The 11,775-nt window shown below is 32.8% G+C and overlaps 7 protein-coding genes across 7 annotated transcripts; 2 read left to right on the forward strand and 5 right to left on the reverse strand.

The window, feature by feature from the left end:
* Positions 1–307: 307 nt before the first annotated feature.
* On the reverse strand, positions 308–2,413 carry GSH2 (glutathione synthase ATP binding domain protein). The gene is made up of 3 exons (XM_760698.2): positions 1,666–2,413; positions 852–1,636; positions 308–821 (listed from the first exon to the last, which is right to left on the reverse strand). Exons 1-3 carry the CDS (start codon positions 2,288–2,290, stop codon positions 342–344), a joined length of 1,890 nt encoding a protein of 629 aa, XP_765791.1. The 5' UTR covers positions 2,291–2,413; the 3' UTR covers positions 308–341.
* An 873-nt stretch (positions 2,414–3,286) lies between these two features.
* On the forward strand, positions 3,287–5,429 carry GSH2 (glutathione synthase ATP binding domain protein). Its single transcript, XM_061304960.1, has 3 exons — positions 3,287–4,002; positions 4,033–4,814; positions 4,845–5,429. Exons 1-3 carry the CDS (start codon positions 3,381–3,383, stop codon positions 5,322–5,324), a joined length of 1,884 nt encoding a protein of 627 aa, XP_061161536.1. The 5' UTR covers positions 3,287–3,380; the 3' UTR covers positions 5,325–5,429.
* Positions 5,430–5,842: 413 nt separating this feature from the next.
* On the forward strand, positions 5,843–8,149 carry TpMuguga_01g00266 (uncharacterized protein). Its single transcript, XM_061304961.1, has 3 exons — positions 5,843–6,174; positions 6,210–6,827; positions 6,859–8,149. The coding sequence occupies exons 1-3, from the start codon at positions 6,030–6,032 to the stop codon at positions 8,142–8,144; spliced, it is 2,049 nt and encodes a 682-aa protein (XP_061161537.1). The 5' UTR covers positions 5,843–6,029; the 3' UTR covers positions 8,145–8,149.
* On the reverse strand, positions 8,120–8,730 carry TpMuguga_01g00267 (Prefoldin subunit family protein). Its single transcript, XM_760701.2, has 5 exons — positions 8,594–8,730; positions 8,479–8,549; positions 8,323–8,447; positions 8,231–8,291; positions 8,122–8,200 (listed from the first exon to the last, which is right to left on the reverse strand). Exons 1-5 carry the CDS (start codon positions 8,631–8,633, stop codon positions 8,150–8,152), a joined length of 348 nt encoding a protein of 115 aa, XP_765794.1. The 5' UTR covers positions 8,634–8,730; the 3' UTR covers positions 8,122–8,149.
* Positions 8,731–8,822: 92 nt separating this feature from the next.
* TpMuguga_01g00268 (uncharacterized protein) lies at positions 8,823–9,259 on the reverse strand (the record flags this gene model as incomplete). Its single annotated transcript, XM_760702.1, has 2 exons — positions 8,823–9,085; positions 9,133–9,259. The coding sequence occupies 2 exons, from the start codon at positions 9,257–9,259 to the stop codon at positions 8,823–8,825; spliced, it is 390 nt and encodes a 129-aa protein (XP_765795.1).
* Positions 9,260–9,463: 204 nt separating this feature from the next.
* DUS1 (tRNA-dihydrouridine(16/17) synthase [NAD(P)(+)]) lies at positions 9,464–10,890 on the reverse strand (the record flags this gene model as incomplete). Its single annotated transcript, XM_760703.2, is given in 11 exon segments — positions 9,464–9,511; positions 9,529–9,655; positions 9,687–9,797; positions 9,829–9,889; positions 9,929–10,046; positions 10,079–10,187; positions 10,219–10,277; positions 10,310–10,395; positions 10,428–10,510; positions 10,542–10,598; positions 10,633–10,890. 11 exon segments carry the CDS (start codon positions 10,755–10,757, stop codon positions 9,464–9,466), a joined length of 984 nt encoding a protein of 327 aa, XP_765796.1. The 5' UTR covers positions 10,758–10,890.
* Positions 10,891–10,985: 95 nt separating this feature from the next.
* On the reverse strand, positions 10,986–11,730 carry TpMuguga_01g00270 (uncharacterized protein). The gene is made up of 3 exons (XM_061304962.1): positions 11,504–11,730; positions 11,203–11,462; positions 10,986–11,166 (listed from the first exon to the last, which is right to left on the reverse strand). The coding sequence occupies exons 1-3, from the start codon at positions 11,690–11,692 to the stop codon at positions 11,076–11,078; spliced, it is 540 nt and encodes a 179-aa protein (XP_061161538.1). The 5' UTR covers positions 11,693–11,730; the 3' UTR covers positions 10,986–11,075.
* Positions 11,731–11,775: the final 45 nt, after the last annotated feature.

Consider the following 11,775-nt stretch of genomic DNA (forward strand, 5'->3'; position numbering starts at 1 on the left):
AATGAATGAGAAAATTACAAGATTATTCATCTTTAATATTACAATTTACCCTTGCTAATTTATTTTTTATTTAGTTTATTCTTATTTTATTCAGTGTTTCATTTTTTTGTCATTATTCTTATTTAAAGAACTGTAAATTTGTGTTTAATTTATTTTTTCCTTTATTTTAACTATATATACAGGTACTTGCAATTTCTATACAAAACCATTGATTAATATCCAAAAATATCTATTCCTTAAAGAATTATATAAAGTGTGAAGGATGAGATGGTTTATTCAAATTGAAAAGGTGTAAGTTACAAAATAACATCAAAATACTACATTATAATTTACAATTGAATTTAAAACAGTAACAAAGAGTTCACATACCCAAATCCCGCTCCCAATCCTCCTCCTGTTGCAAATTCTGGTTTAGTTCTTGCCAAATATCCATTCTGTTCATTAGCTATGCACTCGTCTCCATCATATATTGCATAGTGATACACTCCAAGTTCGGTTAGACTATTATGACCCTTAACTTCAAATGACCCATTCTTCAAGTTCCTTACAAACAAGGCTGGTTGTGAAGGCGGTTTAATTTTCTTCATTAAAACATATTGACATAACTCTTCTTTGTTATTCAAACCGGCTCTTAACCTCTCGGAAATTTCAACTCCAAATATGCAGGCGGATCCACCTTCGCCGTTGTTTTTAAGTATATAGTCAGATGGGTTTTGAATCGCATCTTTTACAACATGTAAACTCGATTCCAGTGATGGATCGACTTGTAGGATGGCGGTTTGCTTAACAAGGTCTAACACATCTGCGTTCCTGTTGACACCCTAAACTTCATTAATTATATAAATGTTTACCTTAACTCTTTTATTGTATAAAGATACTAATTTTTCAGTGTTTTCTGGTTTGCTAAAGTACATCTGAGCACGTTTAGTATTGACAAGTTGGGCCACAGTCGTTGGGATTTTAACAGCATCTGAAAATTCAAGAAATTTTCTCATCAGGACTCTTTCTTCTGATTCCATAAGCTTTGGGTCGTAGTAGTCTCTGGAATACACTGTACTAACTTCAAAACAATCACTCCTGTTTAAACGGTTTAAGCCTGGTTTTGAGCCCATTATTATTACCAATCTCCCAGGATGAAGTTTAACGGTACTATCAGCATACTTTAACAATTTGACTGTTCCGTCACTATTGTATTCCCAATCCCTAACCAGAAGAAAAATTCTCTTCTTCATCCATTGTATCATTTGTCTAGGAGTTACAGTTTTTACATGAACACCATATTTATCAAACACATCATTCGCCATAAAATAGGTATCATAGTAATTGTTGAGATTGTTTCTAACAACAAGGAACACGCAAACTCTGTTTTTTCCAAATATGGGATTGTATCTATCAAGATACATTCTATGCGATTCATATATCGGGTACGTGAAACAAGTATCAGGGTTATTATATACGTGAAGTTTTTCCTTCTCTAACAAAAGCTTCTCAGCATGTTTATCATCCAAATCATGTAAATCAATAAGATAGGTATTTAGCAGTTTCGCATGGACCCTGTGCATTAGTCCTGAAAGATATGATACAGAAGATGCTGTGTTGTTAAATTCAACCAACTTGAATTCCAATTGTTTGTTTTCTAAAATAAATTAATTAATAAGAAAGTACCTGTGTAATTGTTGGTTTCTGAAAAATGACACAGACAATGATTATAATAACATGTTTTACAAAATTCATTTTCTTGTGTTTTATTCTTTGTAAGGTTATCAATGTGTATAAAGTAATCGGATCTGCATATGTATGTTCTGAGGTCATCTTTGATATTTCTAGCTCCAGAACCATAAACCTCGTTTGAAATCTGGAGTAAGTCTCTGACAAACTTATCATACTTCAGAAGTGGACTGAAAACATCATTCAGTAACTCAAGGTCAACAGACATTTCATCAACTATCTCAACTAGAATAGTAGATGTTAAACAACAATCCTCGTAGCATTTTAGAGGAAATGGTAATGGGAACAAAACAAAGTTTACCATCGTAAGAATGCCATCATAGGCCTCAAGTTGGAACTTTTCCGATGAATTTTCTGGCAAATTATTTATTAGTTCAAATTTTTGGATCATTCCTCCTTTAAACAAAAAATTCCTTGCAGTGTCGACACATATTTCAAAGTTCTGCTCGTTTGGAAGGAGAGTGTAGTCCGATGGAATCTTAATCTTGTCAGAATTTTCATCAACTTTACAGATTACGAAACTCTTTAGAAGTTTGGCCAATTCTCTAAGAAAAATAGTCATTAATACTAGTATAAGTGGGATTATCAGTGAAGAAGGACGACAAAATTTAACATACAATTATTAGTTTCATTGTATATTTTTTTACTATTTACGATTAGTTTTTTGTGTTTGGATGTGTGCTTGTTTTTTAGGTTTTTTAGTCTCTTTGTTCTCTATCAGGTATATTCCTCAGGACCCGATTTGAGTGCATTCGCTGGGTGGGTTTGGGCAAAATGTCCCGCTCGTTACTTACGCAGTAGTCGTCGCATCACGCACCAATCTTTCGCCTTTTACTAAAGATTGCCGTGCGGCGTCTACATTTAATGCTATTTATCTAATTTTTCTTGGCGCTCAGGCGCCTACAATAATAAACTCAATCTTTCTATATATTATTAGCTATATTTATCTATACATTTACAACTAATTGTTTTAAATCTTCATATACATTTGTTTCTTCAGTCTCTAATTTAAATTATCTAATTCTGATCTCATTCATTAGAGATTCCTTATCCGCATAGTATTTAGCCCATTTTAACACTGTTTTTTCACAGGTTCCAAAATTTAAACCAGTTTTTCTATTTAAAGATTTATATAAATATGAATGTATTTTGGCTTTATAGCGTCAAACTGACGGTACACATAGTGAGATTCTAATCTAAGACTTTAAGGAGGAATTAATTTAGTGGATTCCAGGTGGAATGGAAACCTAATCCATTGCAATATATTTATATATTAAAATATAAATATTTATATAGATAAATATAGATAATAATATATAGAAAAATTGAGTTTATTATTGTAGGCGCCTGAGCGCCAAGAAAAATTAGATAAATAGCATTAAATGTAGACGCCGCACGGCAATCTTTAGTAAAAGGCGAAAGATTGGTGCGTGATGCGACGACTACTGCGTAAGTAACGAGCGGGACATTTTGCCCAAACCCACCCAGCGAATGCACTCAAATCGGGTCCTGAGGAATATACCTGATAGAGAACAAAGAGACTAAAAAACCTAAAAAACAAGCACACATCCAAACACAAAAAACTAATCGTAAATAGTAAAAAAATATACAATGAAACTGTACATGTTAAATCAGTTTACTGTAGCTTGTCAATGTCATGCCTGTTATCAATGTTTGTTGATCTTTACATCAACTTTCTTGAAAATTCTAGAACACAAGAAAATAAGTTAAAGATACCTTCTCAATATAAACTTACCAATAGCACTTCTAATTGGGATTTAGCCGTAGATTGTGTTAGGTATTTAGTGTTCAATGGAGGCCTGTACCAGGCTCGGGGCTTAATTACCAATCTCTCAAATGATTTGAGAGAAAATTTTCATTTAGAAGCGTATGATTCTTTACTTGTAATGGTAAACTTCGTCTTGTTCCCATTACCATTTCCTCTAAAATGCTACGAGGATTGTTGTTTAACATCTACTATTCTAGTTGAGATAGTTGATGAAATGTCTGTTGACCTTGAGTTACTGAATGATGTTTTCAGTCCACTTCTGAAGTATGATAAGTTTGTCAGAGACTTACTCCAGATTTCAAACGAGGTTTATGGTTCTGGAGCTAGAAATATCAAAGATGACCTCAGAACATACATATGCAGATCCGATTACTTTATACACATTGATAACCTTACAAAGAATAAAACACAAGAAAATGAATTTTGTAAAACATGTCTATACGATAAATGTTTATGTGAATTTAGTAGAAAAAATGATACTAAAGGTATTGTTTCAATTATTAAATTATTTTCAGACGGCCACGTGGCGTACAAGTTAGTCGAGATAAACTTGGGGGCTTGCTCATTATCGAACTATTCACGCAAATTATACAAAGTACACGATAAACTACTACGGACTTATCTTATTGATTTACATGATTTGGATGATAAGCAGGCCAAGAGGCTTTTGTTAGAGAAGGAAAAACTACATTTATACAATAATCCTGATACTTGTTTCACATACCCAATATATGAATCACATAGAATGTATCTCGATAGATACAATCCCATATTTGGTAAAAACAGAGTTTGTGGAGTTTTAATTCCAGATATCAACTTTTTCAACTTTTATGACACATATTTCATATCAAATGACATGTTCGATAAATACGGAGTTCATGTGAAAACAGCAACGCAGCCTGTGCTTATAGAGTGGATGAAGAGTAAGACTTTTTTGTTGGTTAGTGATTGGGAATACAATACAGACGGAACTGTCAAACTATTAAAGTATGCCGATTATACGAGTAAACTTCATCCTGGGAGATTGGTAATAATAATGGGCTCACAACCAGACCTAAACCGCCTGAACAAACTTGAATGTTTTGAAGTTAGTACAGTATATTCGAGAGATTATTATGATTCGTCTGAAATGGTTACTGATGATTCTGTGTTTCTAAGAAAATTTCTTGAGTTTTCAGATGCTGTTAAAATCCCAAATACTTTGGCTCAACTGGTAAACACTAAACGAGCACAGATGTACTTCACCAAACCAGAAAACATTGAAAGATTGGTATCTTCATACAATAAAAGGGTAAAGGTACGGACTTATATATTTAATATGCTTTAGGGTATCAAGAGGAATAATGGAATGATGGACCTGGTTAAACAAACTACTATTCTACAAGTCGATCCATCACTGGAATCGAGTTCAAATATTGTAAAAGATGCTATTCAAAACCCATCTGAGTACATTTTGAAGCCGAACAGAGAAATTGGCAAAGGCATTTTGTTTAATGTCGAAATTTCCGAGAGGTTAAGGGCCGGTCTGAATAACAAGGAGGAACTATGTCAATATGTTTTAATGAAGAAAATTAAACCGCCTTCACAACCAGCCTTGTTTGTAAAGAACTTGAAGAATGGGTCATTTGAAGTTAAGGGCCATAATAGTCTAACTGAACTTGGAGTATACCACTATGCAATATATGATGGAGACGAGTGTATAGCTAATGAACAGAATGGATATTTAGCAAGAACTAAACCAGAATTTGCAACAGGAGGAGGATTGGGATCTGGTCACGGATTTGTTGGTACCCTGTTATTATATTAGGGACTTAATGTTTAAAATTTAACCACAATGGGTTTAATGTTTTAATTTTAAAGTCTGTTTTGTTGAGATTCTTAATTTCAACTGTTGTAATATCTTATTATGAAGGTTATATCGGAAATATTTAAATAAAAATAATTGTTTAATTATTTAAATAGGCTAAAATCTGAAATTTGGAATTGTATTTTATTTTTTACAATATTTTATGGTTTATAGGGGAATAAGAATCCTGAAAATAAATTTAGTATAAATTCATGTCTTATACAATCCTACAGTTAGAAAATGATAAAGAGAGATCAAAACAATTAACTCAAAGCCATATTAATTCAGTGTGCATTGATTTCGTAAAATCGTAACCCCAGTATAATGATGTACAGAATTGATATATAATGATTAAATGCAAGATGTGTATATATTAGAAGAATTAATCGTTTATTAGGAACAAAATTTTGTGTTATTACGCAATTTTATAAGTTTTCTAATCACATTATCTGGATTTTGTGTTTTAAATTTTAATCATTGGTGATTTAATAGTTTCGATATAAAAAATCACTCTAGACATTTTTATACGTCAAATTGACGTGCTTTATTTCATATTTAACTATTTTTTTGATTTTCGTAAATGAATTATAATTTGGACACCCATTCTTCACGGATGACACATACACATTTTTGTATGCTTGAGGTTTCATGAATATATAAAGCAGAATGAATTTGTTAAATTCATATAAATTGATATACTACATTTTCATTCTTTTATTTCGATTTGGAATTAAATATTCCAAAGGAACTGATGATCTGTCCAATTATCGAGATGATGTGCGGATCCTAGACGTCGACCTTGCGAAATCAGGTTAGAAAAATTAGTTATAAAAATCTTTATTTTAGTCCATTGTATCGATTTTGAGAAAAAAGCAATATTACAATGTAAACCAAGACATGTGCTGATTGTTCACGCAGCCCAGTGGTCCGATGCATCATGCCTTGAGAAAACTGATTTCGAAGCTAAGCAAACAACTGGGAAGAATTATCACTTTTTTGACAGAACTGAGGTTTTGAAGCAGCTATGTGACGGGTTTTCATACTGCTTTCTAAAACCCTCTAAAACCAGGAATACTGAAGCTAATCACACCTTTCTAGGTGATCCTCTTTACTATCATACTCTAACTAGTACCACTAACGTCTATTCTTTAACAGTCTCAGTCTCTTGTTTGAACCGCGAACTCACAGTCAGAGGAAGAAAAGTAACAGACACTATCGTTAACAAAGACAAGAACGTTGAGTTCGGCTGTAATGAAGATGAACAGATTCATTTATCCGTTACAAGAGTTGATGGATACACACAAAACGGGCCTGATCGCTCATTAACCTTTTTCAATTTTGGCCCAGAATTATTCGGCTGCCATTTAAAACAAAAATGCACCGTTACAACTGAACAACTCAGGAAATGTGAAACCTTGAAGGAAATGTCTTATGGAACCGGACTATTGGTTTATTACTGTAGAAGTAAGTTTTACAATTAATTAATAAACTTTAGAGCCCTTGAGATTCTCATTTTGTGATCATGTTAAGGTAACAAAATCAGGTTCTGAGAACGTTGATAAATTTGTTCTGTACGCAGAACAGGACTCCCAAGTAAGAGTCAAGGCACCAATTTTTACTGTGCTCACTACTGATTCGGCCGTTTGGTCAACTTATGATAAGTTAACTGACAATGAAGTAAAAAAGGATCGCAAAGAACTGTTGAGATTCTTATGCGATAATCGCAATTATTGTGCATTTAGCCCTAAGCGCTCAGCCGCTGGCCCTCACGAGTCTTCTTTTGAAGAAGTACATTTCGGAGGAATTTTAAATGAGACAAAGCCCCTTGTTCTCCTTGCAACTTTTTACACAAAACCCTTGAAAGAGCTAAAGAATCTTGCTAACGAGGGTGTAAAAAGTGTAAAGGTGAACCTGGGAGAAAAACTTTCCTTTGCTTGCCTTGAAACTGAAGAAGGCACTCTGCACGTTCTTTCAGCTGTCGCTGGCCCCAAAGATCAAACAGATGTAGATAACCAGACGGATTCTGTTAAATTTAAGGATCTGACTAAAGTTATGTATAAGATATGTTATCGTAGAAGGAGTTGCGAATGGAACTTAAATCCACAACCAGTCCACGAAGTTCTGGACCCCAATAGTGTAACACGTTCTGCCCTGGAGGTAGCCTATTTGTTGCAAATGTCGAACAAACCAGCCCCCCAGAGACAGGAAACACAAGCACAAGCACAGAGTGTTCTCCCCTCCGGCCTGGCAGAACAGGAAATTACAGTCAAGTACATGTGTAAAAAGTATACACATGACCCAAGTCTGGTTGATATGCCCGGGCAGAAAGTAAATTTCCTTGAAATGTCACAGGATGAGGTACACTCATTAGTGGATAAGGAGCAGGCAGAAACTGTCCAACTAACTACTAACACAAAGCTGTTTATTAATTTGGAGGTGTTTGGGAATTTCAAGGTTCATGTTGGGGACTTTTTCGAGATAGATGTGCCCGGGGGTACTACTAACACAGTCAACGCTTTCTTTCTGAATAATAAGGAGTCTAAATTAACCCAAAATTTGACAAGGCAATCAACGAAATACGTTTTCTATTTGGGGTTTGCCAAGGGCAATACTCTTGAGTTCTCACTGGACGCCTCTGATGGAGTTAATAGCGAGAAAGTGACTGGAAAGGTGACCGCAGCTTCAGATTTAGTATATCCAATTTCATTAAAGGATGTCGTCAAGGCAAAGGGATCAATAGTAGGTATGCGAGTATATCTTGTAAAACATAATGTAAATTAAATGCGTTATGTGCTAGCAGGTACGGTGGGAGTGTTTTTGGCCTTTAGTGCCTCAAGCTATGAATTTTTATAGAAAAATTAAAATACCTTTTTACATTTCTCCTCAATTTTAGACTGCAGTGTTGTAATTGACTTGTCAACAGTTTCTCTGAAAATGAATTTGGAGAAAATTGGCTTACATTTCAGTGTTAATATATTCTAAACGCTTTGAGATTGTGCTCACTGCATCTTCCTTTGTCTGAGATGTTAAAATCGGTCCAGTTGCCTTGAAAATTTTTGTATCATCTTCCACTAGTTTTATCTCCTGAACCATCAATTTCATAAATATTAGTTACGTTTAGGGCAGCTGTAGACTCATTCTGTTGAGTTAAAAGTTGTGAGTGGACTATTGTCTGTTCTCGGTGTTCTAAATCAAGTATTAGTTTAAAATAAATTTTATAATTAGCCTACTTTCCCTTAGGGAATTGATTTCATTTATCAAATCTTCCATTAGTCGATTTCATAAAAATAAATTAATTAAAATAAATCCATTAATTAGTAGCACGAATAATAGCTTTTAAATATAAAAAATGTATTGTGATAGTACATTAGTACACAGGTAGAATAGTAGAATTTAAAAACATTATTCTTTTAGTTTGTAATATCCGATAAAAAATCTGATTTATAGTTTATTTCTAAATTATTGTCTTTGAACTGCGATTGAAAGGTCTTCGAATATCTTATTCTGCTCTTTTGCCTTTCTTCTCAAATCCTCAAATACCTTCCTTTGCTTATCCATAAGTTCCATAGTTTCTTCCTCTAACTCCCTCAATTCATCTTTGTAAAAATTATAAAAATTCGAATCATTGTTTGCGGATTGATTTATTTTTATTGATGGGTATGTTGAGGGAACGACATCACCAGTGATGTTCCCAGTCAGTATGTTGGCTATTTTTGTGGATTCTAAATAAATTAAAATTAAATACTATTAAGTTTTATTGTAAACACACCTTTGTTTCCTACACATTCTACGATTAACACTCCGTTTGTGATCAGATTAATAATCTGGTTTATTAAAATCGCCTTTAGAATTCTAATCATCCAGGAATTTAAGAAAATACACCCAAATTCCAACATTATAATTTATAAAATACACACAAAATATATAAAATATTATAAAGTGTGTGAAACTTTAAATGTGTAGGTTTGTAGGGGACACAGATGTTCACTTAAAAGTTTGCCATAAAACTCCCGACAAAATTATCAACATAGTCGTTTACAACACACCGTTCTCCTGAGATGCCGTTTATACCGTTTTGATGTGATTCTGTTCTATATCGCCTATACCATGTATCCGGATATGAAAGTGTTGTCTTTGAAACTACGTTTCTGAGATCATTTACAACATTCTCAAATTTCTTAATAGTATTAGCGTTTGATATTGCGGTTCTGATATCATGGTGCTGATTAATGTACTTGTAAAGAATTTTAAATGCGTGACCTTTGATACAGCTGATTTTTTGTCTTGGGGATCTAGAAAAAACAATAAAAATTAATAAAATACCCTTTGAGAATTGATAAGTACTCTTCGAATATGTCAATGTTATTATATATTTTCCCTGAGAAAAGGTATGGGTTCTCAAGTATAGCTTCAGACGACATTACTGCGTCAGCACTAAGATACATTTATTGTCAGTGTAACTAACCCTGTATATTCTAGACATCTTTTAACATCTTCAAAGGTTTCAATTCCTCCATTTGCGATTACTGAACAGTTTTAAATCTTAATTATTAGTTTGTGATTACCAGGAATATTGACTTTTGATTTAATTATCTTAATTGAGTCCCAATCACACTCACTTATTCTCGTTTTAGTTTCGCTTCTATGTCTGCCGTGTACTGTTAAGGCCTTACAGCCACTCGCCTAATAATTTTTCTAACTTAATAATTACAAACCTCTAGTGAATAGCACAAATTTAATGTTGACTGTAAACAGTCCTTTTCTACTTTTCTAATTTTGCAAGTTACGTTTATCCCAGTTTGTGTCAGACTTCTAACAATTTCACTAAAGAAAAATTATGTTATAAATAACTTACTTTATTAATTGAGGATATTCCAGCAAAAATGAGCCATATCTTCCCTTTCTTGCAATCCCCTAAATCCAAACTTACTGTTAAAATTATTTACCTGTGGGCATCCTAAGTTAATATCAATTGCAGAAACATCGTTTTTTATATATGATGATGCTAAAATAAAGGCGTTTGGATCATTTCCTAATTTAAATTTGAAAATATCGAGTTAATACCGCAAAATTGAGCAATTAATGGTTTATCATCACTAGATGTGTGGAAGTGGATATTGCGATAGTTTTCATTTTCTGAGAAAATCCTAACAACAATTAAACCGTTAATATTCTTACTTAGCGTGTAACATAGGAGTGTATGCCAGATCGGCAGAGTATCGTCTACATAGTAGCCTACAGAATTGCTATTTATCAGGTGTTAGGGTACCTAAATGGGAGTTCACTCTGATCAACCATTGGGGCCACTATGAACTTTGGGCTATTTATTGACTTCCAAAAGGACCACGGGTCCATGCTTTCATTCGATAAATCAGAAGGTTCAGTAGATAACATGTTATATTACAATTAATTATATATTACAAGAATAAAAATACATTATTGACTAAAATACATACATAAAAAAACGAATAATGTTTTTATTTCACTTTTATATAGAATCTTCATTTTTATATAAAAAATCTACAATAAATTCATAAACTAGTACCTGATATCGCCAACTTAATCACTTAATATTTTCAAACAATAATAATTTATATATAAAAAATAAAAAATATAAATAAGAAATAATCATAATGAATAAGGAGGTTCTTTTTACAATTTAAATTGAGATTTTTGGTAAGTTTCAGTTACTAATCAATATTGATCATGAATTTACTTAAAATAATCTTTAAGGTCCGGTATTTCTCCCAATTCTAAATTCTCTAACATTTCATAATCTATTCCCTGTAGAGCGTAGGCATACCTATTAAATTATTAGGCCGACAGAACGAAAACTTACGAAAGTCTGTTTAGTTTCCTGTTCAATGAATGTGTTCTTCTGAAATATCCTCTTTTAACAAATGCTCTTTTTCTATTCTTTGTATCGTTTCTAAGTTTATTGAATAGATATCGCTCTCGTGTGTGCTCATCGATGTATAGTTGTACTTTATTTTCAATGTAGTTCAAAATTGAGTTATTTATCAGCGGATTCTTATATTTTATATTATTTACGTATTGTGGAAGGCCAATTGGATAAGATGTTAATGGAGTTTCAATCTTCTAAACATATAATTACTAAGAGTATTAAATGATGAAACTACCTTTGGAATATTACTATGAATTGAGACATGATTATTGTTTAAATTCTCGATATGAATACGATCTGGTGTTTTTATAAGATTTACTGGAGAAATTATGCTTGATAGATATATTGTGGAAGGTTGACATACATTAAGTAATAACCTCCTGTTAAAGGAACAGTTTTTAGATATAATTGCCGAGATACTCATCTAAAAATGATTAATTAAATCCAAAAAGTATAATTAATAAAATTAATATTAAATAAGCATGAATGTGTGGATGAAATGAATAC

The sequence above is a fragment of the Theileria parva genome, chromosome 1 (assembly GCF_000165365.1).
Source record: "Theileria parva strain Muguga chromosome 1, complete sequence, whole genome shotgun sequence".
NCBI lineage: Eukaryota > Apicomplexa > Aconoidasida > Piroplasmida > Theileriidae > Theileria > Theileria parva.

What these genes read in the sequence shown, in the direction of transcription:
- GSH2 (XM_760698.2), bottom strand. Translation starts at nt 2,290, where the DNA reads ATGACTATTTTTCTTAGAGAATTGGCCAAACTTCTAAAGAGTTTCGTA. An exon ending in AGAAACCAACAATTACACAG is followed by an intron (nt 1,637 to 1,665) that starts GTACTTTCTTAT and finishes AATTTATTTTAG; the next exon opens with AAAACAAACAATTGGAATTC. An exon ending in TATACAATAAAAGAGTTAAG is followed by an intron (nt 822 to 851) that starts GTAAACATTTAT and finishes AATGAAGTTTAG; the next exon opens with GGTGTCAACAGGAACGCAGA.
- GSH2 (XM_061304960.1), top strand. Translation starts at nt 3,381, where the DNA reads ATGTCATGCCTGTTATCAATGTTTGTTGATCTTTACATCAACTTTCTT. An exon ending in TAGAAAAAATGATACTAAAG is followed by an intron (nt 4,003 to 4,032) that starts GTATTGTTTCAA and finishes AATTATTTTCAG; the next exon opens with ACGGCCACGTGGCGTACAAG. An exon ending in CATACAATAAAAGGGTAAAG is followed by an intron (nt 4,815 to 4,844) that starts GTACGGACTTAT and finishes AATATGCTTTAG; the next exon opens with GGTATCAAGAGGAATAATGG.
- TpMuguga_01g00266 (XM_061304961.1), top strand. Translation starts at nt 6,030, where the DNA reads ATGAATTTGTTAAATTCATATAAATTGATATACTACATTTTCATTCTT. An exon ending in CGTCGACCTTGCGAAATCAG is followed by an intron (nt 6,175 to 6,209) that starts GTTAGAAAAATT and finishes TCTTTATTTTAG; the next exon opens with TCCATTGTATCGATTTTGAG. An exon ending in ATTGGTTTATTACTGTAGAA is followed by an intron (nt 6,828 to 6,858) that starts GTAAGTTTTACA and finishes AATAAACTTTAG; the next exon opens with AGCCCTTGAGATTCTCATTT.
- TpMuguga_01g00267 (XM_760701.2), bottom strand. Translation starts at nt 8,633, where the DNA reads ATGGAAGATTTGATAAATGAAATCAATTCCCTAAGGGAAA. An exon ending in AGTCTACAGCTGCCCTAAAC is followed by an intron (nt 8,448 to 8,478) that starts GTAACTAATATT and finishes TTGATGGTTCAG; the next exon opens with GAGATAAAACTAGTGGAAGA. An exon ending in GAATATATTAACACTGAAAT is followed by an intron (nt 8,292 to 8,322) that starts GTAAGCCAATTT and finishes ATTCATTTTCAG; the next exon opens with AGAAACTGTTGACAAGTCAA.
- TpMuguga_01g00270 (XM_061304962.1), bottom strand. Translation starts at nt 11,692, where the DNA reads ATGAGTATCTCGGCAATTATATCTAAAAACTGTTCCTTTAACAGGAGG. An exon ending in TTCATAGTAATATTCCAAAG is followed by an intron (nt 11,463 to 11,503) that starts GTAGTTTCATCA and finishes TTATATGTTTAG; the next exon opens with AAGATTGAAACTCCATTAAC. An exon ending in AGGAAACTAAACAGACTTTC is followed by an intron (nt 11,167 to 11,202) that starts GTAAGTTTTCGT and finishes ATAATTTAATAG; the next exon opens with GTATGCCTACGCTCTACAGG.